Source organism: Triplophysa dalaica, chromosome 10 (genome assembly GCF_015846415.1).
Source record: "Triplophysa dalaica isolate WHDGS20190420 chromosome 10, ASM1584641v1, whole genome shotgun sequence".
Lineage (NCBI taxonomy): Eukaryota > Metazoa > Chordata > Actinopteri > Cypriniformes > Nemacheilidae > Triplophysa > Triplophysa dalaica.
The window spans coordinates 16,879,495-16,903,083 of record NC_079551.1 but is presented as its reverse complement, the minus strand read 5'-3'; the positions used below and the strand labels follow the sequence as shown (position 1 = coordinate 16,903,083).

Here is a 23,589-nt window from a genome sequence, read left to right as displayed (position 1 = left end):
TGTTTGTGTCACCGGCAGTCGTCCGTGAGGGGCTGCCGGCTGTCTATTTGTTATTATTTTATTAAACGTATTGAATGTTTGCCGGTTCCCATCTCCTTCCTTCCTTTTATTGAACCTCGTAACATTGGTGCCGAAACCCGGGAGGAAGGAGAGAAATGCTGTCTGAGTTCCCCGCTGCGGAGGGGCCTGGGGATGAGGGACGTCCGCCAGCAGCTGCCCGAGGCAGTGGTGCTGGAGTAAAGATTCGGTTGGGACGGGGAGCTCCTGGGCCGATGTGGGATGGCTACAGTTAAAGGTGAGGGAGCGGAGGAGTGGTCACCGCTCGCAGTGTGCCGGAGCGTGCTGCCGTCCACAATATAAGGGGAGGAGCAGGAAGCGGGACACTCCTACCGGCTGCCCTGAGCCAAAAAGCCATCGCCAACCGCCAGGAGGCGGGGGAGGATCAGGTCGTCCACCGAAGGTCCAGCACCGCGGCATAGCCCCGAGAGACCCTCTCGGTTGGGTAGAGAATGAGCGGCAGCATGTCGGGGAAACAGACCTAGACTGGCTCCCAGGGGGGGAAGTAGGTACATTCTCGGTTGTACCCCTGGCCTGTAAGGGGCGACAGGGGTATGTGGTAAGGAAGATGTGACGAGAGCCGTGAGACGGAGCACATGGCATGATTGATAGTTTGAATCAGCTGTGCGCACACCGGTCCCGGATATCTCACGGATGAGAGAAACGGGACTGCTGACGAGAGAAGACCGGGCCCGAACATGTTTAAGTTTGTATGTATGTTTTTTTGGCCGGCGGTCGACCGTGAGGTGGCTGCCGGCATTTTACTTCAGTGTTTTTGTTTGTTTATTTTATTAAAACATTATTAAATGTTCGCCGGTTCCCTCCTCCTTCCTTCCTTCCTTTTATTGAACCTCGTTACAGCAGTTTACCCAAACACATGTCAGATTACTGTATCATTGAGTTCACACAACCAGTTCTACCAGAAAGACTTTTGGAGCCATGATGATGTTGCAATGATATTTATTTACCAACTAATCGCAAATGGAACAACGATAATATTATACAGTTCTTGACAAGCGCAAATGTTAATAAATTGCGTTGGCTGATTCATTTAAATACTCTAATCCTACACTTTTTGCGTTTTAAAGGGAAAGTCACAAATTCATATGCAGTTGGCCTAATAGAAATGGTTTTTCAGAATTTTGTTCACAGATGGTTTTGATTGTTTCACCTGTTGAATACTTAGGATAATAGTTTTATGTTTTTTTATTTACCCGGAACTTTAATAAGACGATGTGATTTTATGTGAATGTACTAATTTATTAATGTGTTTAGCTTTGAGTATGATGCTATCAGTGAATGCAATTCCTTCATGTGCTCATGACAAAACACAACACGGTTTACTGTTCTTTGCTGGTCTCCTGTGTCGGTACAAACAAATCATTTTTATAGACTGGAAATCACAAAATAAAGGCCCAAGTCAAGGAAATATAGGGCCCTATATAAAGCGCACGGCGCATGTGCAAGGGTGTGTCTGAATCCACTTTTGCTAGTTTAACAATGGGAAACGGAATAGTTTAACGTCAAAACTACGTTAACCAATCAAAGTCTCATCTCATTCACTTTAAGAGCCAGTTGCGTTCTGCTATTGACACGGCGGAATTTGCAAGAGTAAAGACCTGACGCTGAGAGGAAATGCATCTTCTCGCGCACGAGCACACCATCTGCAGGACAAGCCGGATTTTTTATCTTTATGTACACAATGATAATTTTTTACAGTGTAGTCCATTTATTTTTTTATATTTGCAGGATGTTCGAGTGATGTGTACCCTCCTTGCATATTACTAACGCGCACTTTAAATAACCCAAATCATATTTAGCCTGTTAAAGTATTGCACTCTTAATTATTGTATTACGTCATCAGCCGAATTCCCTATTCTTTTCAATTAAAGGTATTACGGTTCTAATGTGACGTCACCACGTTGTTACGTTAACGTGTTTGTTAAGTCTCTATTGCACTAAGCATATGCTGTCGTTATGATTCAAAAAGCTTGAATAAAAGTGATAAAAGAGCAACGTTGCGTGTGTTTTTTTAATACGTGAGTGATGGTGAACTGCGCACTCAAAGTCCAACAGAGCCAATAACTTTAGACCCGATTTGAGTTGGTCTTTATTGCGTTATCTATTTTCAGTTCCTCAAATTTGCAAAGCGCCTACAATAGGCTTTATCACACCTCTTTTTTTAGACCAGCACACCCATGTGCACCACAAAAGTGCGCACATTTGCTTTTAAAAGCCTTGCGCCACATTGCCGTATGTACGATATAGGGCCCATAAAGTGGAAGAGGTGTGACTCGCATCCGGAAAGAAACAAAATCGTCAGTTTGACTGCTTTAAGTTTTATGAATACACAACAGTTTGTACAGTAACAGCCTTGTTAGAATCGTTCAACTTGATGTGTGTTTGACAGAAGAATAAGATCATTATTATTTTGTTGTATTTTTTTCAGGGCAAGTGTTTTTAAGAAAAATATTGAGTCCTATTTATGTCAGGTTATACACAATAAAACATGGGCTTTCACTCTGCATTCATTTCACTGATTCTGCTGATGAACGTTGAAGGTAAGATATTTATATGTGTTAATAGTAGTTTTTTTCTGTTGTCTCATCAAAAACGTCCTTTTTGTCCTTTGTAGACATTCTAACATCGGAGCCCATACATGTGATCTGCGAAACCAAGAACATTTGTGCCGTGAGTGAGACCGATGTGAAACTGATGTGCTCTTACACAAACATCAGCATTAAAATGGGGTTCTGGTTCAGCCAGAAACAGAGTCAAAAATGGAGAGAAAAGAATGAACCTGAAGATTTGACTTTAGATTCAGACTACTTAGGACGAGTGAAGCAGAGGATCACTACACGTCAATCAGATCTCACAATAAGAGATGTCAGTGAGGGAGACTCTGGAGAATATCAGCTCATGTTTATTATGAATGATGGAACTAAACAAATCAGCTTAGTCACAGTCAATCTAACAGTCACAGGTGAATCTACATCTCAATTCTGTCTCTGGTCTTTGTAATGAATCCATTTATGAATTCAAGTCTTAAAACCGGTTTCCCAATATTATCAGTCTTAATATGCTTTGCTTTTATCATCTCTGTTATGTGTAATCGCTGTTAAACCGAAGTGGCTCTTGTTTGTGACTTATACACACTATTTGATTTGATATTATTTCATTATGGTTGACTGATTGTTTACTGTAGTAGAGTAGGCAGGGCGAGACCGTGGTTCGAGTCCGGTGAGTAATTGTGAATTAGCGCCAGCTGTGCGCACACCGGGCTCGAATCACATAGGAGATGGGAGCATAAAAGGAACGAGCGACCGGACCGTCGAAGAGAGAGGACCGGGCCCGAACTTATGTTATGTTATGTTTGTATTTATATTTATGTTCATGTTTTGTTCGCCGGCGGTCGTCCGTGAGGGGCCGCCCGCTGTTATATTAATTGGTTAAATGTTTAAATGTTTGCCGGTTCCCGCCTCCTTCCTTCCGGGTTTCGGCACCAATGTAACAAATCTCCATTAAAAGGAAGGAAGGAGGCGGGAACCGGCAAACAAGTTCGGGCCCGGTCCTCTCTCTTCGACGGTCCGGTCGCTCGTTCCTTTTATGCTCCCATCTCCTACGTGATTCGAGCCCGGTGTGCGCACAGCTGCCGCTAATTCACAATTACTCACCGGACTCGAACCACGGTCTCGCCCCGCCTACTCTACTACATTTACTTTCATGCTATTATACCTGATTGTGAAGCATCACTGAGATCTGCAAAGACGCTATAGGCTACATAGATTAAACATATTATTATTAAGATGATCTTCTAGAGTTGAAAATGAAAATATCTGAACTTCTGCCCTATGGTTCATGTCTTTAAAAATACCCAGATAACGACAGGAAAGATGATGTTGAAAGTTCAGAAAAGAGGATGAGAACACAGATCACTATAGCGATGCTGTCTATGTTACTGATTCTTGCTGTCATAGGAGTCCTGACGTACAGGTAATGTTTAAGTCCTTCATTATATTTTATTCCCTTTTATTTTGGTTGAGATTTTTTCCTGGCAGGGACACTCAACCTTAAAACAGTTTTTTTTTTGAGAAAGTAAAATACACTGTTGAGCATACCTTAACAATAGTTTGTTACTCAATACTTGATAGTTTTAATACTTGGGCTTTTGATATTCTGTACATTAACTTCTATTCGAAAAGGCAACATACAAATATTTTTTCCCACATTTAAACAGATTCCTGAGGAGGAGAAAACGTAATTCATCTCAACGTGACAACACCGAGGTTCAGGTGACCGCGCACATGTAGTTAAGACTCTTTTCCTAAGAATTGTGTGTTGTGTATGACACTGAAATACTGATAATATTTTCTTAATCTGCATTTCTCTGGCCTGAATCTCAGCCTCGGCCGACTACTTCGGGTAATGCTGCACCTCAGTCCACAGTGTCTGACTTCACACATCAGCCTGACTCAGAGGAGCAAAACCTTCATTATTCAAGTGTTAGTTTCAAGCAGTCTAACAAGAGCACATCCTCTGCCCATACTGTTGTATATTCATCAGCGGAAGATGTTCACTATGCCACTGTGAAGGTAAAATGAACGTAGAATAAAGTCCTTGTTTTGGGGGACTTTCAACAGGCAACTGCAACTATTACATCAGTTGCTGTATTTTCCTTTTTCAAATAGGAGAAGTTTGTAGTGTATGTAGCTTGATTTATGGTCTGGCATATGATTAAAAATGCTTTTGATCAAAACAATGTAAATGGTCATGTTTGCTCTTTGTAAAATGAGATATGATGCATGAGTTGTGAAAAGTTAGATTTTTCTTATAAACAGAAAAAGGAACAGTAATTATATATCAAAATGTTTATGACACACTGCCAATTTCCCAACACAGTCTCACAGCATAAAATGTAACTATTTTATAAGGTAGCTATTCGGTTAACACAAACAATCTTATTTGTACATTTTGAAAGATTTGCTTTGGTGCCAGTGGTCTAGGGGTGGTGTTAGGGGAGGGGCTTCAGTAATGCTTTTTCCTTTTAATTGTACATTTTTGTGTGAATCACAACGTACTTATTCATACGAATTACCCACCTGGTAAAATAGTTATTATTTCCCGTAAGGTTGGTTTTGCTAAAGCTTGTGGCCTAAATGAACTCTTGTAAATAAACGTTGTTCTGAAATCCTTTAAGATATAATAAAGGAAATACAAACATTTTAAGTCATAATGGGAGATTTCATGTAACAAATTGTTTTGATAAAAAAGGTTCTGACCCCCAAAAAAACCTGGAGAACCTGACTTCATGGGAAATGTAAGTGGTCGTGAGTTTGAATGAATTCATTCGGTGTAAATCAAACAAAACGTATGCTTTTTAGAAATATAGTAAACAAACATAACTTGATGAAATCAGAATTTATGAAAACAAATCATGGAAAGTATGAAACATCTCATGAGTAAGTGTTATTGCTCAACAGTCTTTGGTCCCAGAACGATTTCTGTAATGGTTTGGTTTGAGGCAAAATAATGCAATATACAGTTTGCATAGCATTAAAATCATTACCAACTATACATCGATGGAAAGTGACCATAAAACACAGATACATGTGTGTTTGCATGCATGCATTTTTCTTGATCAGAATTCAGGTTGCAGCTACCTCTACTAGTGAATTTTAAGGTGGCCGCTAGGTGTCACTGCGATGGAACAGAAGGAAACACATGCATACACAACAAATCACAAGCAAATTCAGAAAGCTTCTTCATTAGTTTGGCGACACATGCCCTGCAAATACTCGCAACACAAACAAACACAGAAACGCGCTGCAAATACTAGCAACACAAACAAACACATAAACGCGCTGCAAGCTGGACAGGCGACAACGGAAGTGTTTCCTGGGGAAAGGCAAAAACTGATGCACCTGATTGGGACGCGCTTCACTTTGACTGTTCAAATTCGTTAGTGTTGTCAGCCATATTGAAAGTAATTGCTTTATAACTTTATTTTTTACTTTCTCAACGTACGTCCGTAGGATATTATTAGCCTGTCGATTTGAACAGTTTAACAAAAACTATGAGACGTACAGTAGCTGCTCGACTTACTTAAACAAGTGCCACTACAAAAAAGTTTAAAGGTTTGAAAAAATGATTAAAAACTTGTCAACTTATTCTAGTCGACATAGTCAATGTGGCTGACAACTCCACTAACGATTTTGAACAGTCAAAATGAAGCGCGTCCCAATCAGGTGCATCAGTTTTTTGGGGTCCCCCGGAAACACTTCCGTTGTCGTCCGTGTAGCTTGCAGGGCGTTTCCGTGTTTGTTTGTGTTGCGAGAATTTGCAGCGCGTTTCTGTGTTTGTTTGTGTTGCGAGTATTTGCAGGGCACGTGTAGCCAAACTAATGAAGATGCGTTCTGAATTTGCTTGTGTTTTTTTGTGTTTGCATGTGTTTTCTTCTGTTGCAGCGCAGTGACACCTAGCGGCCACCGTATAATTTTATGGGTAAGCTTTACGTCTGTAATAGCTACACCAGTCGTTTTGATTTTTTCCCTTTCAGTTTTACTCAAGTAAAAAATGTGTCACAATAACTCAGTTGTAGAGAATTGTGTTAGTAGTAGCAAATGTTGTGGGTTTGATTCCCATGAACTCACATACATGTACGGCTTGAATGCACTGCGGATAAAAGCGACCCATTAAATGTATAAATGTAAAAAAAGAACATGATCTTAATATACTGAACTATAAAGATAAAAAAGTAATGAATGAGGTTTTGCAATTTTAAAACAAGCTTGCCATCGCAGCGCAAGATTGCCTGCCTCGTGTTCAGTGTGTGGAGAAGCAGGGAGACATCACAGTCAGTTCACTGTATGGTTGGTCACACAGCAAGGCTTTGCCAAAAATGCAATTGAGTCATAAAAAAAATACAGGTTTGTATCAAGTATTAATATAATTAATACGCTAATATTTAACTTGACATGCTGAAGTCATCGAACACATTGTCTGAAGGTTAAGCTCCACTTATACCAACCATTTCCTCACTTCCAATTAATAACCTCATTATTTGAAAAAGTTTCAGACTCTATTTTAACACACAGTTCTGTGGAAGACGCCAGATCTATTTTTTTCTCTGTGATCATTTAATAAAGGAAGGAAATAAGATCATCAGATCATACCAGCCTATGACACTGATAGAACTTCACAAACTTATGCGACTTCAAGTCAGAGAACTTCACATTTATGTATACATTTAATCTCTTCACTGGGCTGTAACTTTAGGCTAAAATGTTGTTTTAAGCATAGACCTATTTGTCATCATAACATTATTGTATAAATTTAGATTTTACTATAATGAGGTATATATCTGAATAAGAACAGACAAATTGAGTGTCACGTAAAACTAAATGACTGTTAAGTTTATTTCTCAGGATTAAAATATGTTGTTTTCTATATTTATGTGTTTCTACAAAGTAAAAACATGAACGTCATACTCCCGTCACTCATTCTGCTGTTACACATATTCAAGGTAATATCACTATTAAACAGAAGCTATTTTCTTATTTCTTCACATACCTAATGACGAGAATTACGTCTTGACAGTGACTGTGCGTCATTGTGAATTTTTTGTGAAGTTGAGTGCAACAGTTAAATGATTTTTAACATATCAATGTTTTTAATTCCATTCTCCAAACACTGTGTTTCAGTGAAGTAACATTAATAAAAATACTCAACTCAACTTTATTTTTATAGCGCTTTTTACAATTTTCATTGTTACAAAGCAGCTGTACATGAGACATATTAACTACAAGTAAAACAATTAAAGTCATATACCTGTAAAACAAGAAAGAAGAAAAAGGTGAAAACACAAAAGACAGACAAACAAATGCTCCACACACACAATATGCATGTAACAAATCTCAATAAAATGGAAGGAAGGAGGCGGGAACCGGCAAACATTTAAACATTTAATAAAGAAATATAACAGCCGGCGGCCCCTCACGGACGACCGCCGGCGAACAAAACATAATATAAATACAAACATAACATAAGTTCGGGCCCGGTCCTCTCTCTTCGACGGTCCGGTCGCTCGTTCCTTTTATGCTCCCATCTCCTACGTGATTCGAGCCCGGTGTGCGCACAGCTGGCGCTTATTCACAATTACTCACCGGACTCGAACCACGGTCTCGCCCCGCCTACTCTACTACATACCCCCATCACCCCTCACAGGCCGGGGGATACCCCCGCGACTGTGCAAGCTCCCTCCCCCTCCCTCGGGGGGGGTGGGGTGGGGGGTATGCAGCGACGAGACGAGACAACGGAGACGGGAGCCCTCGGAGCGACCGGAAAGAGAGAGGGGAGAGAGGAAAAAAAAAAAAAAATCCGGTTCCCCGACATGCTGCCGCTCGTTCCTCAACCAGCCGGAGTACTCTCCTTCGCGGTGCCTTGCGGTGGCCCTGGGGCTTCGGTGGACGGCTCGACCGTCCGCCCCCTGGCGGCCGGCGGTGGCTCCTCCTTTATCCGGGAGTCGGGGCGGGTTCCCCGTCCCCTGTTCCTCCCCCTTGGGCGGACGGACGCAGGCTCCGGCCTCTGGCAGGCGGTGGCTCACCCGGCACTTCCGCCCCCTGCTCCTCCCCCTCGGGGGACGGACACAGGCTCCGGCCTCTGGCGGACGGCGGCAACCCCCCCGCTCCCACTTGGACGAAAGCCACCCCACCTCGACCCAGGGGCGCGGCAGCAAAGGTCGCCGTTCCACCGAAGTTTTGACGGTGGCCGCACTGTGCACTTCCGTTTCCCCAGAGCCACCGCTTCGGGCAGCCACTGGCGGACGCCCTTCGTCCGCGCTGCCCGAACTCTCCGGCACCGCGAGGCCACTCGGCGGCGAGGACTCTCCGACAGCATGTCTCTCCTTCCTCCCGGGTTTCGGCACCAATGTAACAAATCTCAATAAAATGGAAGGAAGGAGGCGGGAACCGGCAAACATTTAAACATTTAATAAAGAAATATAACAGCCGGCGGCCCCTCACGGACGACCGCCGGCGAACAAAACATAATATAAATACAAACATAACATAAGTTCGGGCCCGGTCCTCTCTCTTCGACGGTCCGGTCGCTCGTTCCTTTTATGCTCCCATCTCCTACGTGATTCGAGCCCGGTGTGCGCACAGCTGGCGCTAATTCACAATTACTCACCGGACTCGAACCACGGTCTCGCCCCGCCTACTCTACTACAATGCATACATACCAGAGAGAACCACAGGTCAAATATTAAACGGACTATAAATTCATATATGCAATATTTATTATGTAAAACTTCTGAATTCTAAAGCAGCCCCCCCGGCCAGGCAAACAGTATGCAAGCGGTGGCAAGGAACCCAAAACTCCAATCGAGAAAAAAACCTCAGGAGAATCCAGGCCCAATCAGGGGATTCCAGTTCCCCTCTGGCAAAAGCTGCTGCCTCTGCACAAGCTCAACAGTGCTTGCACAACAAGGCTAAATAAAAATAAATAAACTTACTAAGTGTCAAGTTGCCGCGTCCTTTATCCAGCTCTATCATCTCAGCTCTTGTCAGGTTACCACTTCCCATTCTCCGCTCTGCCATCAGGTCTGGGCATTACCTGCATCCTGCGAAAATCTTGGAACAATGAAACAAGACAAGCTGAGAGTAGAGTACTGTTCTGCACTCGTTGATGCAACAAGTACATCAGTTGTTGTTGGTTGTGTTCCTGGTTCCGGTTGATCTAAATAATGCAGCCTAAATCCTCTGAGAAAGATTATTATGGATGTGTAGTGTATGCAAGATTGAAAAGATTCGTCTTTTGTCTAGATTTAAATGACAGATGGTGGTCTAGTGGGTTAAACCACTGAACTGGTAAATCAAAGGTTGCTGGTTCAATCCCAGCAGCCACCACCAGTGTGTCCTTGAGCAAGACACTTTACTCCATGTTGCTCCAGAGGGATTGTCCCTGAATAAAGTGCACTGTAAGTCGCTTTGGATAAAAGCGTCTGCCAAATGCCTAAATGTGAATGTAATGACAGAGTGTGTCTGCCTCCCGGACAGTGCAGGGAAGAATATTCCAAAGTTTAGGCGCTAGATAAGAAAAGGATCTACAACCTGCACTTGATTTTGAAATTCTAGGTGTAACCAACTGAAATTACGCCTGAGTGCGTAATGCACATGGAGGACTGTGATACAATAGAAGTTCACTCAAATACTGTGGCGCTATACCATGTAGGGCGTTATAGGTAATAAGCAAGATCTTAAAGTTAATGCAATGCTTTATAGGTAACCAGTGCATGGTTGACAGAACCGGGGTAATATGCTCATACTTTTTTGTAAATGTAAAAACTTGAGCTGCCGCGTTTTGAACCAGTTGCAGTTTTTGTAATAGGCCTGCAGGGCAACCACCTAAAAGTGCATTACAGTAACTAGTCTTGATGTCATGAATGCATTAATTAATTTCTCTGCATCTGACAGTGACAGCACATGACGTAGTTTAGATATATTCTTAAGATGGAAAAATGCAATTTTACAGGTGTTGGCGTCAAGATTCTTAGCTGACAATGAGGATTTTATGGAGCATCCGTCAATAGTTAAGCAGTATTCTTGGTTGTTACGTATTGTGGTTTTCGGTCCAGTAAGTAACACTTCTGTTTTGTCCGAGTTCAGTAGTAAAAAATTGTTACTCATCCAGTTTTTTAAATCGACTATGCATTCCATTATTCGATGGAACTGCTGTGTTTCATGAGGCTTCGAGGAAATATTAAGTTCATCAGCATAACAGTAAAAGTTAATTCCGTGTCGCTTTATTTTATCTCCTAGAGGTAGCATGTATAATGCGAAGAGCAGAGGCCCTTAGATTGAGCCCTGTGGTACACCGTACTGGACTTGCGATTTGCTGGATACCTCATTGTTTATTGCTACAAATTGAAAACAATTTCAATGCTATTCCATTAATGCTGACGTAATTTTATAAGTTATACTTTTCATTACAACAGGTTCCACAGATCACTAACAAAAATGGCCTGACTTGAGTGTACTGAATGTACAGTAGTATTATTTCCCTGTTATAATTGTATTTAAATGCTGCTGGAAAATCATTGTAACATGAAAAAAAAAAAAGAAAAAAAAAAAAGTTATTTAGCTACAGGTCAAGTGGGTTTTTGTACAGTTTTTTGGTACAGATTATTGTTTCAAGTGTTCTCCAGAAGCAGGATTTTACATTTTCTGTTTGAAAACTGAAGTGCCTGACTTCCAACAAAAGTGGCTAATGTATTTGGTGAATCTGTACGCTTATACTTATAATGGATGGTCTGAACAAAAAAATCTCTCCTGTGTTCATGACAACTTCAGTGATCAATAGGTTATAAAAATCTTTTTTTTTCTTTTTCAGGTTCCCTGACATTGGACAGCTTTTCTGTAACCTGTACTAAAAAAAGCATTTGTGCTGTAAGGGGAGCAGAGGTGACACTGAGGTGCTCTTACACAAACATCAACATCAAAACTGTGTTCTGGTTTAACCAGAAACAAAGTAAAAACTGGAGAGAAAAGAAAGAACCTGAAGATTTGAATTTAGATTTAGACTACTCAGGACGAGTGAAGCAGCAGATCTCTAATCTTCAGTCAAGACTCACAATAACAGATGTGAGAGAGGGAAACTCTGGAGAATATCAGCTCATGTTCATTATGAAGGATGGAGTTAAACACATCAGCTCAGTCACAGTCAATCTAACAAGGTAAATTTAGATTCTGGTCATGTGTGTTACGTAAAATTACAAATTATTACGAAGGATGAGTTCATGAGTTATGAGTTAATGTCTTCTTGTAGGGAGATGATTTTATATTTGTCAGATGCGTTTCTGGTAAGACCTTCTTAAATTAAGATGTGCTCCAAACATCACAGCAAAAATTAAACTTGAGGTTGGTCACTGTCGGTCAGAAACTCTCTTCCTGTCTATGCAGGCAATTGTTGGCCACAATAAGCAGCACAGTTTAAACTAAGACACTCATTCTTGCAGCTTTATGTCCTCTGTGTTTAGAGGCTTATCCAATGTGATTGAAAATGTGTTCAGAGTACATTATTTTTTCTCTGAATCAAACCCATGACCACTGCTCATGCCATGCTGTACCAGCTAAGCCAATGACCAGCAATATAAAGTAGTTCATTACTCATTCATTGTTTTTCAGATACACAGGTGACAAGCAGTCCAGACCCTGTGGTAGATGGAGAAAATGTGATATTACACTGATCAACCAAATGCACTCTGGATAACAAACACACATACATCTGGTATAAGAATGGAACACAGGTAACAGATGGATTCACATTATTAAACAAGCTGTACCTGAACTCAGCCAGCAGAGAGGAGATACAACGGTATTCATGTGCTGTCACAGGTAACATCATGTGCTATAGTGTTAATTATGAAATAGTTTTAGTCCTTCATGCTGATTTGTCAATAGTTACTTATGACATCATCACTGAGCCACTTTCACTGTTCACTTAAAGAAACGATGGACAGTACAGCATTTGTCCAATACACAGTCTGTGAAAGAATGTAAACTTCTTATGTCCCCTTGTCTTAACAATATTATACGGTTGAAGAGTCTAGTCGACGGAACACACAGAGTATTCAGGATCCTGGAGACAAAGTTTGACACAGACACAAGTGCTTGTTCAATCAGAGTCCAAAGTTTATTATTTTAGGACTAATACTTATAAGTTTGCACCAGGAGGCGTCATATAAAACCACCAAAACAGTGGAAAATCACCAGACTTTCTGTTTAATCTTTCCTCCTGAACAATCAGATATGATTACATATTTAATATTACAATAACAAAACAATCGTCCATAGGCATCATTAGGAACCTTGATATGGAGAACAACAGATGCTTATATCAACATAAGACAGCATAAGATCCGATACAACTTTCAACGAGGTTAAACAACAAGAAAGTAAGGAGCAAATATTATGAATAGAAGTGAATAATAAAATAAAGGAATGAATACATATGATGAATATTGGAATAAACACAGATGCAGTATTTGTGGAGGACAGGATGAAATCCAGATTCTCACAATGGGCACTTTCAGACCAACGGTCTTACAAGCCGTCCTGTGTCCCTTTAAAGAACAAATATATATAGAGTAGTACAAAAGGTTAATACAAAATTTTTAATAAAAGGATAGTTGCATTTGCGTATTTTTATGTGGTTTTCTGGTTTGCAAGCTGCTCTTTGAGGTAAAAGATCAATCGGACTGATTTGTAATAAAAACATAACAACACCAATCACCCTCAATAAAAACATAAACATAATTATATCTACTCTTCATCATCTACCGTGCCAATCTCAATTACCGAATCGTCAAGCCCATTATCTCCTTCCATTACATTGTCACGTCCATCAACATTTCTTGGTTCTTCTATCACCGGTATTGGTTCTGGTTCTAACTCATGTGTTTGAACACAATCATTATCATCCTCGTCCGTATCGCTGTTATGATCAAATATGGATCCCCAAGTTTGATTCTGATCTTTCGGACGATAACCTTTAGATGTGCGTCTAACCAGCATAGCCTGGTTGACGTCAGTCGTTCTTTTTGCTAACATCATTCGATCGGTTCCTTTGGTTGTAAAGGAAGTAACAAATCTTTTAACACATCCGACCAACACTGCAACATGCATGGCAAAAATAATAACAAGGCTAAGATGGTCATCACAACTGGAATTACTGTACCGGTTATCCAATATCCCCATCCCCCGGATAGGCTGTCCAACCATTGAAACCATGTTGCATCTACCGGTGTGGGTTCACGAACTGATTCTCTCATGTGCTTCACAACGTCGGTGACATTGTCTACATAATCTGGAATTGAAAAACAACAAGATACTCCTAGCTTTCTCTGCTGTTAATATATCCAAAGCAAGTCTATGTTGCACGACCGCAACTCTCATTTTCTTTAATTCATTAGAGATTAAGTTTAAAGCTTGTGCTGTGTCATTTTCCAAAGAAAGAACTTGCCATGCCAGACCATTAATTTTGTTCAGAGCAACAGTAGTTCCGGTTCCTGTAAACAAACCTGCTAGGGACCATCCCACGTTTTCCCAAGGAGTAGTCCATGGATCACTAATCTTATGGCCTGCATAATAATTTGGCAGTTTTACTTCCCTTTTATGTCTATTCAAAGATGTGGCCAGATTTGTCTTTTCCATTATGCTAGTTCCTGTGGACAAAATATATACATGATTTCTAAAATCTATTTTTATATCAATGTTCTGGTAAAACTGACAGCAAGTGATATTTTACACCAGCTTTAGTAAAAAAAAAGGAAGGAACTAAGATCAGCAGATTATCTACCACTTTGAACCACTGAAGTCACTTTTAAGACAGAAAACTGAACAGCAACATGTCATGTAAGTATAGTTCATCTTTTTATTAATGTTACTTTAGAATAAATGTTTTTAAGAATGTTTGTTGTCATAACAGTTGTGTGTTACTGTAGGTTTTACTCTAAAGAGGCAATCTGAACTGTAATAACACACTTACTTTAAAAACTGAACTGTAATAACACTTCATTTGTCACAATGAAACTACTGTACATGGCGGTTATGTTTTTACTCAGGACTAACAAAAGTATATGTGAGATCCTACAACGTTACATCATGAACTTCAGACTCTCGTCAATCATTCTGCTGTTACACATTCAAGGTATGATCACTATTAAACAGAAGATATTTTCTTATTTCTTCACATATCTAAGGTCGAGAATTACGTCTTGACAGTGACTGTGTGGTTATGATATTTTTGTGAAGTGGACCAGTTTAATCTATTTTAACATATCAATGTTTTTAATTCCATTCTGTGTTTCAGTGAAGCAACTTTAATAAACATAGGAATTTTACTTTTCATTACTTCAGTTTCCACAGATCACTAACAAAACTTACCTGACTTGAGTGTACTGAATGTAAAGTAGTAAACTTAGTACAAACTTAGCTCTGTACACTGTAGTAGGTTTTGTGAGACATGTTTTATTGTACTTATGCTTTTTGTGGTCATGATGTTGACCCAATTGCTTCGATTGTTAACCCAACTTATAAGTTGCTTTGCATAAACGCGTCTACTAAAATACTAAATGTAAAATTTAAATGTAATGTATTATTTCCCTAAAATAATAGTATTTAAATGCTACACATATATTATTTTTATGAAATCTATTTATTTTTAAATATCATCATGCATTAATTATTGCTGCTTTGGTAGCTTTTTGGTGAATCTGTACGCTTATATTTATAATGGACTGTCTGAATAGAGAATCTCTCCTGTGTTCATGACAACTTCAGTGATGTTTCAATAGGTTATAAAAATATTTTTTTTCTTTTTCAGGGTCCCTGACATTGGACAGCTTCAATGTAACCTGTACTAAAAAGAACATTTGTGCTGGAAGGGGAACAGAGGTGACGCTGAGGTGCTCTAACACAAACATCAACTTCAAAACTATGTTCTGGTTTAACAAGAAACAAAGTAAAAACTGGAGAGAAAAGAATGAACCTGAAGATTTGAGGTTAGATTCAGACTACTCAGGACGAGTGAAGCAGAGCTCCACTTACTACGCATCAGAACTCACAATAACAGATGTGAGAGAGAGAGACTCTGGAGAATATCAGCTCATGTTCATTATAAGGGATGGAGTTAAACACATCAGCTCAGTCACAGTCAATCTAACAGTCACAGGTACATTTAGATTCTGGTCATGTGTGTTAAAGTTTTTTCATTTGTTGTGTAATTTGTGTTTTTACTCCTTTAGTTTTACAGGTGAAGATGATTCCTCAAGCTACAGGGCAGCAAGTAGAGCTGATCTGTCATTCTTCCTGCAAGCTGACATCTGGATCTTATTACGACTGGTACAAGAATGGACAAAAATTTAAGTATTACACATCAAAAAAGATATTAGTGTCATCCAGAGGAAACGCTGACAGCTATTCCTGCTCTGAGTATGGTGGACACAACCCCTCCACTTCTGTGTGTGAGTATAAATCATAAAAGTGTTTTTAAAAGATCAAGAATTATAGTTCTGTTGATAAGCCATTTTTAAGGTTGTACAGATTTTATAAAGTGAGTTCAAATTTTACAGATTTTATTTTTTGTCTATTTCAGGTGTGTCTAACAGCGGCTGTTGGGATGTGACTTACACGTCTAGAAGAGTTTGTGCTTTAGTGGGATCAACAGTAGATATTCACTCTTCATACTCACATCCCACTGGATATACAGTAGTGAACACATACTGGCATTTGTCAAACTTTTACTCACTGGATCTGCGTGAGGAGCAGCAGTTTGATGGTCGTGTGGAGTATGAAGAAAACACACTGAGAATAAAAGACGTCAAGACGAGCGACTCTGGAGAATATCGATTCAGAATCATCACTAACACATCATACGGCAAATTATCTGGTTCCCCTGGAGTCATTCTTACTGTTACAGGTAACTGCTTAACATAAATGTTTTTTATTGTTGCATTCTTAACTTAGTTTTACAAGTGGATTGATCATCTTTTGGCGGCACCAAACCAACAGTCACAAGTCCAAGATTTAAAATAGAAGCTGGTATAAACTGGGTTTGAGCAAAAATGTCCGTCCATGAGGATATTGTGCAAATAAAGCATCTTATAAAGACTAAAACACATGATTTGAAGAAAATTGAAGAAATTATTTGTGGATGTTAAATGACAGGAGTCTTTTCTTGAAAAATTACAAATGATTACGAAAGTTGAGTTAATGAGTTATGAGTTAATGTCTTCTTGTAGGGAGATGATTTTATATTTGTCAGATGCGTTTCTGGGAAGACCTTCTTTAATTTAGATTTGCTCCAAAAATCAGATTCAGTAAAATTAAACTTGAGGTTAGTCACTGTCGGTCAGAAACTCTCTTCCTGTCTATGAAAAATTGTAGGCCACAAAAAGCTGCACAGTTTAAACTAAGACACTCATTCTTGCAGCTTTATTTCCTCTTTTTATGTGTTTAGAGGCTTATCCAATGTGATTGAAAATGTGTTCAGAGTACATTATTCTTTCCCTGAATCAAACCCATGACCACTGCTCATGCCATGTTGTACCAGCTAAGCCAATGACCAGCAATATAAAGTAGTTCATGACTCATTCATTGTTTTTCAGATTCACAGGTGACAAGCAGTCCAGACCCTGTGGTAGATGGAGAAAATGTGATATTACACTGATCAACCAAATGCACTCTGGATAACAAACACACATACATCTGGTATAAGAATGGAACACAGGTAACAGATGGATTCACATTATTAAACAAGCTGTACCTGAACTCAGCCAGCAGAGAGGAGATACAACGGTATTCATGTGCTTCCACAGGTAACATCATGTGCTATAGTGTTAATTATGAAATAGTTTAAGTCCTTCATGCTGATTTGTCAATAGTTATTTATGACATCATCACTGAGCCACTTTCACTGTTCATTTAAAGAAACGATGGACAGCTCAGCATTTGTCCAATACACAGTCTGTCTGCTGGTGTTTCTGTCTCTGTTTCTCATCATAGGAGCTCTGTGGATGTGGTAAGTAAAAAACTACACAACATTATTGTGAATTCAGATTGTAAGAGTCTGAACAATAAAGTGTTAGTGGTTATCATACAGGTTTTTCATCAGCATGAAAAAAACAACATCTAAAAACAGATCTGATGTCAAAAATGAACAGGTGAGACATTCTGAAAATAGAGAAACTTCCAGATATATATATTTTTTCTCTCGCATTTTATAACTCTGTTTCCTTTGTTGTCATCTTTAGATTCCAGCACTTCACATGTCTTCTGTGTAGATAAGCTGTCTGTCCATCAGAAGTGCTGCAGTGATGTCATTGTGTGCAAAACTCATGGTGATGACGTCATCACTTAGCGACAGCTTTCAGCAGCAACATCCCTGATGCAATGATGATAAATGATTTCTCAGTGTACATCTCAATTCTCAAATAGAATTAATCATAGAAGTCTTCAGTCAAGTCTTGCGTCAGTACTGGATAAACAGAAACATCTGTCAAAAAGTCTTAATGTTGCAATGTCTGATCAAAACACAAAATTGAGGTTTATCTTTCTGAAGGTTTGATTTCCTCATGCTACTATAAATGTACAGTAAGAGGACATATATACATTTTTAATAAAGCTTTATTTTTCACTATATTTGGATGTCTGGCCTAATATGAGATCATGAATTTTTTGTTGCAAATATAGGCTATTGCTTATTAAGTTCATGCCTCTATGAAAATTTGACATACTGTATGTCTGAAGAACATGTAATGAGAACGGAGCCAGGCAAAGAATTGAAATATACGAATATTTGGATTTAACTAAAACGGATTAATAGTCCATGTTGACTTACAGTACATGTTCTTATTTCTTATTTAAATAAGACTAAACTTCATGTTGAGTTACATGTCCAAGATGTTTGCTTAATTGTTATGTGTATTACCTGATTTTTGGCTGATTTTCGAATTAAATTTACTCATTATCTTATGTTGAAAAGTATCTGTGTTTACTGTATTTGTCAAGCATTTTACCACACAAATAACACATGTTCATCCAGGTTTTTTTAGTCGTTTGGTAAAGTCTGAAGGGATTGTTTACTCAAAAATGAAAACTCTGGCATCATAGAGCCTACTTCCCACTTAGTTGTTTCACACAATAGATAAAAAAGCTACCATGAGTTCTGGTATGTGTTATCCCTATTGGGTGACATTGATCAGCTGCACCTAATGCAAATACACTGAAGCAAGCCTGAATAACATGAACTAACGGTACATTCACTATTCCGGTAAAACTGACAGCAAGTGATATTTTACACCAGCTTTAGTAAAAAAAGGAAGGAACTAAGATCAACAGATTATCTACCACTTTGAACCACTGAAGTCACTTTTAACACAGAAAACTGCACAGCAACATGTCATGTAAGTATTGTTCATCTTTTTATTACTGTAACACTAGAATAAATGTTTTTAAGAATGTTTGTTGTCATAACAGTTGTGTGTTACTGTAGGTTTTACTCTAAAGAGGCAATCTGAACTGTAATAACACACTTACTTTAAAAACTGAACTGTGATAACACTTCATTTGTCACAATGAAACTACTGTACATGGCGGTTATGTTTTTACTCAGGACTAACAAAAGTGTATGTGAGATCCTACAACGTAAAATCATGAACTTCAGACTCTCGTCACTCATTCTGCTGTTACACATTCAAGGTATGATCACTATTAAACAGAAGATATTTTCTTATTTCTTCACATATCGTAGGTCGAGAATTACGTCTTGACAGTGACTGTGCGGTTATGATATTTTTGTGAAGTGGACCAGTTTAATCTATTTTAACATATGAATGTTTTTAATTCCATTCTGTGTTTCAGTGAAGCAACTTTAATAAACATAGGAAATTTACTTTTCATTACTTCAGTTTCCACAGATCACTAACAAAACTTACCTGACTTGAGTGTACTGAATGTAAAGTAGTAAACTTAGCACAACTTAGTACATTAGTACAAACTTAGCTCTGTTCAGTGTAGTAGGCTTTGTGAGACATGTTTTATTGCACTTATGCTTTTTGTTGTCATGATGTTGACCCAATTGCTTCGATTGTTAACCCAACTTATACATCGCTTTGGCTAAACGCGTCTACTAAAATACTAAATGTAAAATTTAAATTGAATGTATTATTTCCCTAAAATAATAGTATTTAAATGATGCACATATAATATAAATATCATCATGCATTAATTATTGCTGCTTTGGTAGCTTTTTGGTGAATCTGTACGCTTATATTTATAATAGAGTGTCTGAATAGAGAATCTCTCCTGTGTTCATGACAACTTAAATGATGTTACAACATGTTATGAAAATCTTTTTTTTCTTTTTCAGGGTCCCTGACATTGGACAGCTTTTCTGTAACCTGTACTAAAAAGAACATTTGTGCTGTAAGGGGAGCAGAGGTGACATGGTCGTGCTATTACACAAACATCAAAACTGTGTTCTGGTTTAACAAGAAACAAAGTAAAAACTGGAGAGAAAAGAATGAACCTGAAGATTTGAGGTTAGATTCAAACTACTCAGGACGAGTGAAACAGAGTTTATATTACTACCAATCAGAACTCACAATAACAGATGTGAGAGAGAGAGACTCTGGAGAATATCAGCTCATGTTCATTATGAAGGATGGAGTTAAACACATCAGCTCAGTCACAGTCAATCTAACAGTCACAGGTACATTTAGATTCTGGTCAAGTGTGTTAAAGTTTTTTCATTTGTTGTGTAATGTATGTTTTTACTCCTTTAGTTTTACAGGTGAAGATGATTCCTCAATCTACAGGGCAGCAAGTAGAACTGATCTGTGATTCTTCCTGCGAGCTGAAATCTCGATCTAATTACGACTGGTACAAGAATGGACATAGATTCAACAATAACAATAACACATCAAAAAACATATTAGTGTCATCCAGAGGAAACGCTGACAGCTATTCCTGCTCTGAGTATGGTGGACACAACCCCTCCACTTCTGTGTGTGAGTATAAATCATAAAAGTGTTTTTAAAAGATCAAGAATTATAGTTCTGTTGATAAGCCATTTTTAAGATTGTACAGATTTTTTAAAGTGAGTGTACATTTTACAGATGTTATTTTATGTCTCTTTCAGGTGTGTCTAACAGCAGCTGTTGGGATGTGACTTACACATCTAGAAGAGTTTGTGCTTTAGTGGGATCAACAGTAGATATTCACTCTTCATATTCACATCCCACTGGATATACAGTAGTGAACACATTCTGGCATTATTCAAATTTTGACTTGGATCTGCGTGAGGAGCAGCAGTTTGATGGTCGTGTGGAGTATGAAGAAAACACACTGAGAATCAAAGACGTCAAGACGAGCGACTCTGGAGAATATCGATTCAGAATCATCACTAACACATCAGGAGGCAAATGATCTGGTTCCCCTGGAGTCATTCTTACTGTTACAGGTAACTGCTTATAATAAATGTTTTTTTATTGTTGCATTCTTAACTTAGTCTTACCAGCGGATTGATCATCTTTTGGCGGCAACAAAACCAACAGTCACAAGTCAAAGATCTAAAATAGAAGCTGGTATAAACTGGGTTTGAGCAAAAATGTCCCTCCATGAGGATATTGTGCAAATAAAGCATCTTATAAAGACTAAAACACATGATTTGAAGAAAATTGAAGAAATTATTTGTGGATGTTAAATGACAGCAGTCTTTTCTTGAAAAATTACAAATAATTGCGGAAGTTGAGTTCATGAGTTATGAGTTAATGTCTTGTAGGGAGATGATTTTATATTTGTCAGATGCGTTTCTGGGAAGACCTTCTTTAATTTAGATTTGCTCCAAAAATCACATTCAGTAAAATTAAACTTGAGGTTGATCACTGTCGGTCAGAAACTCTCTTCCTGTCTATGAAAAATTGTAGGCCACAAAAAGCTGCACAGTTTAAACTAAGACACTCATTCTTGCAGCTTTATTTCCTCTTTTTATGTGTTTAGAGGCTTATCCAATGTGATTGAAAATGTGTTCAGAGTACATTATTCTTTCCCTGAATCAAACCCATGACCACTGCTCATGCCATGTTGTACCAGCTAAGCAATGACCAGCAATATAAAGTAGTTCATGACTCATTCATTGTTTTTCAGATTCACAGGTGACAAGCAGTCCAGACCCTGTGGTAGATGGAGAAAATGTGATATTACACTGTTCAACCAAATGCACTCTGGATAACAAACACACATACATCTGGTATAAGAATGGAACACAGGTAACAGATGGATTCACATTATTAAACAAGCTGTACCTGAACTCAGCCAGCAGAGAGGAGATACAACGGTATTCATGTGCTGTCACAGGTAACATCATGTGCTATAGTGTTAATTATGAAATAGTTTAAGTCCTTCATGCTGATTTGTCAATAGTTATTTATGACATTATCACTGAGTCACATTCACTGTGCAGCACTTAAAGAAACGATGGACAGCTCAGCATTTGTCCAATACACAGTCTGTCTGCTGGTGTTCCTGCCTCAGTTTCTTATTATAGGAGCTCTGTGGATGTGGTAAGTAAAAAACTACATAACATACACTTGTTATTGTGAATTCAGATTGTAAGAGTCTGAACAATAAAGTGTTAGTGGTTATCATACAGGTTTTTCATCAGCATGAAAAAAACAACATCTAAAAACAGATCTGATGTCAAAAATGAACAGGTGAGACATTCTGAAAATAGAGAAACTTCCAGATATATATATTTTTTCTCTCGCATTTTATAACTCTGTTTCCTTGGTTGTCATCTTTAGATTCCAGCACTTCACATGTCTTCTGTGTAGATAAGCTGTCTGTCCATCAGAAGTGCTGCAGTGATCTCATTGTGTGCAGAACTCATGGTGATGACGTCATCACTTAGCGACAGCTTTCAGCAGCAACATCCCTGATGCAATGATAATAAATGATTTCTCAGTGTACATCTCAATTCTCAAATAGAATTAATCATAGAAGTCTTCATTCAAGTCTTGCGTCAGTACTGGATAAACAGAAACATCTGTCAAAAAGTCTTTATGTTGCAATGTCTGATCAAAACACAAAATTGAGGTTTATCTTTCTGAAGGTTTGATTTCCTCATGCTACTATAAATGTACAGTAAGAGGACATATATACATTTTTAATAAAGCTTTATTTTTCACTATATTTGGATGTCTGGCCTAATATGAGATCATGAATTTTTTGTTGCAAATATAGGCTATTGCTTATTAAGTTCATGCCTCTATGAAAATTTGACATACTGTATGTCTGAAGAACATGTAATGAGAACGGAGCCAGGCAAAGAATTGAAATATACGAATATTTGGATTTAACTAAAACGGATTAATAGTCCATGTTGACTTACAGTACATGTTCTTATTTCTTATTTAAATAAGACTAAACTTCATGTTGAGTTACATGTCCAAGATGTTTGCTTAATTGTTATGTGTATTACCTGATTTTTGGCTGATTTTCGAATTAAATTTACTCATTATCTTATGTTGAAAAGTATCTGTGTTTACTGTATTTGTCAAGCATTTTACCACACAAATAACACATGTTCATCCAGGTTTTTTTAGTCGTTTGGTAAAGTCTGAAGGGATTGTTTACTCAAAAATGAAAACTCTGGCATCATAGAGCCTACTTCCCACTTAGTTGTTTCACACAATAGATAAAAAAGCTACCATGAGTTCTGGTATGTGTTATCCCTATTGGTTGACATTGATCAGCTGCACCTAATGCAAATACACTGAAGCAAGCCTGAATAACATGAACTAACGGTACATTCACTATTCCGGTAAAACTGACAGCAAGTGATATTTTACACCAGCTTTAGTAAAAAAAGGAAGGAACTAAGATCAGCAGATTATCTACCACTTTGAACCACTGAAGTCACTTTTAACACAGAAAACTGCACAGCAACATGTCATGTAAGTATTGTTCATCTTTT

The 23,589-nt window shown here is 38.5% G+C and overlaps 3 protein-coding genes across 4 annotated transcripts; all 3 read left to right on the top strand.

Annotated features, from left to right (window-relative positions):
* The first annotated feature begins 2,368 nt into the window (after window positions 1-2,368).
* LOC130430452 (uncharacterized) lies at window positions 2,369-4,987 on the top strand. Its single transcript, XM_056759566.1, has 5 exons — window positions 2,369-2,618; window positions 2,693-3,040; window positions 3,936-4,050; window positions 4,295-4,349; window positions 4,461-4,987. The coding sequence occupies exons 1-5, from the start codon at window positions 2,567-2,569 to the stop codon at window positions 4,656-4,658; spliced, it is 768 nt and encodes a 255-aa protein (XP_056615544.1). The 5' UTR covers window positions 2,369-2,566; the 3' UTR covers window positions 4,659-4,987.
* Window positions 4,988-14,373: 9,386 nt separating this feature from the next.
* LOC130430430 (uncharacterized) lies at window positions 14,374-18,587 on the top strand. Its single transcript, XM_056759544.1, has 9 exons — window positions 14,374-14,468; window positions 14,678-14,763; window positions 15,439-15,786; window positions 15,860-16,078; window positions 16,210-16,533; window positions 17,222-17,431; window positions 17,544-17,634; window positions 17,716-17,776; window positions 17,867-18,587. Coding segments are annotated over exons 1-6 (1,041 nt in total). The 5' UTR covers window positions 14,374-14,466; the 3' UTR covers window positions 17,284-17,431; window positions 17,544-17,634; window positions 17,716-17,776; window positions 17,867-18,587.
* Window positions 18,588-18,883: 296 nt separating this feature from the next.
* Window positions 18,884-23,138, top strand: LOC130430283 (sialoadhesin-like). Of its 2 annotated transcripts, none has more exons than XM_056759323.1 (9): window positions 18,884-19,018; window positions 19,228-19,313; window positions 19,984-20,325; window positions 20,399-20,623; window positions 20,755-21,075; window positions 21,762-21,971; window positions 22,087-22,177; window positions 22,267-22,327; window positions 22,418-23,138. In XM_056759323.1, coding segments are annotated over exons 1-5 (942 nt in total). In that variant the 5' UTR covers window positions 18,884-19,016; the 3' UTR covers window positions 21,042-21,075; window positions 21,762-21,971; window positions 22,087-22,177; window positions 22,267-22,327; window positions 22,418-23,138. The 2 variants fall into 2 exon arrangements, with proteins under 2 accessions (XP_056615301.1, XP_056615300.1); XM_056759322.1 differs by having other exon boundaries at window positions 22,078-22,177.
* The last annotated feature ends 451 nt before the right edge of the window (window positions 23,139-23,589 follow it).

What these genes read in the sequence shown, in the direction of transcription:
- LOC130430452 (XM_056759566.1), top strand. Translation starts at nt 2,567, where the DNA reads ATGGGCTTTCACTCTGCATTCATTTCACTGATTCTGCTGATGAACGTT. An exon ending in AGTCAATCTAACAGTCACAG is followed by an intron (nt 3,041 to 3,935) that starts GTGAATCTACAT and finishes AAAAATACCCAG; the next exon opens with ATAACGACAGGAAAGATGAT. An exon ending in GTGACAACACCGAGGTTCAG is followed by an intron (nt 4,350 to 4,460) that starts GTGACCGCGCAC and finishes CCTGAATCTCAG; the next exon opens with CCTCGGCCGACTACTTCGGG.
- LOC130430430 (XM_056759544.1), top strand. An exon ending in TCTGCTGTTACACATTCAAG is followed by an intron (nt 14,764 to 15,438) that starts GTATGATCACTA and finishes TTTCTTTTTCAG; the next exon opens with GGTCCCTGACATTGGACAGC. An exon ending in CAACCCCTCCACTTCTGTGT is followed by an intron (nt 16,079 to 16,209) that starts GTGAGTATAAAT and finishes TGTCTATTTCAG; the next exon opens with GTGTGTCTAACAGCGGCTGT.
- LOC130430283 (XM_056759323.1), top strand. An exon ending in TCTGCTGTTACACATTCAAG is followed by an intron (nt 19,314 to 19,983) that starts GTATGATCACTA and finishes TTTCTTTTTCAG; the next exon opens with GGTCCCTGACATTGGACAGC. An exon ending in CAACCCCTCCACTTCTGTGT is followed by an intron (nt 20,624 to 20,754) that starts GTGAGTATAAAT and finishes TGTCTCTTTCAG; the next exon opens with GTGTGTCTAACAGCAGCTGT.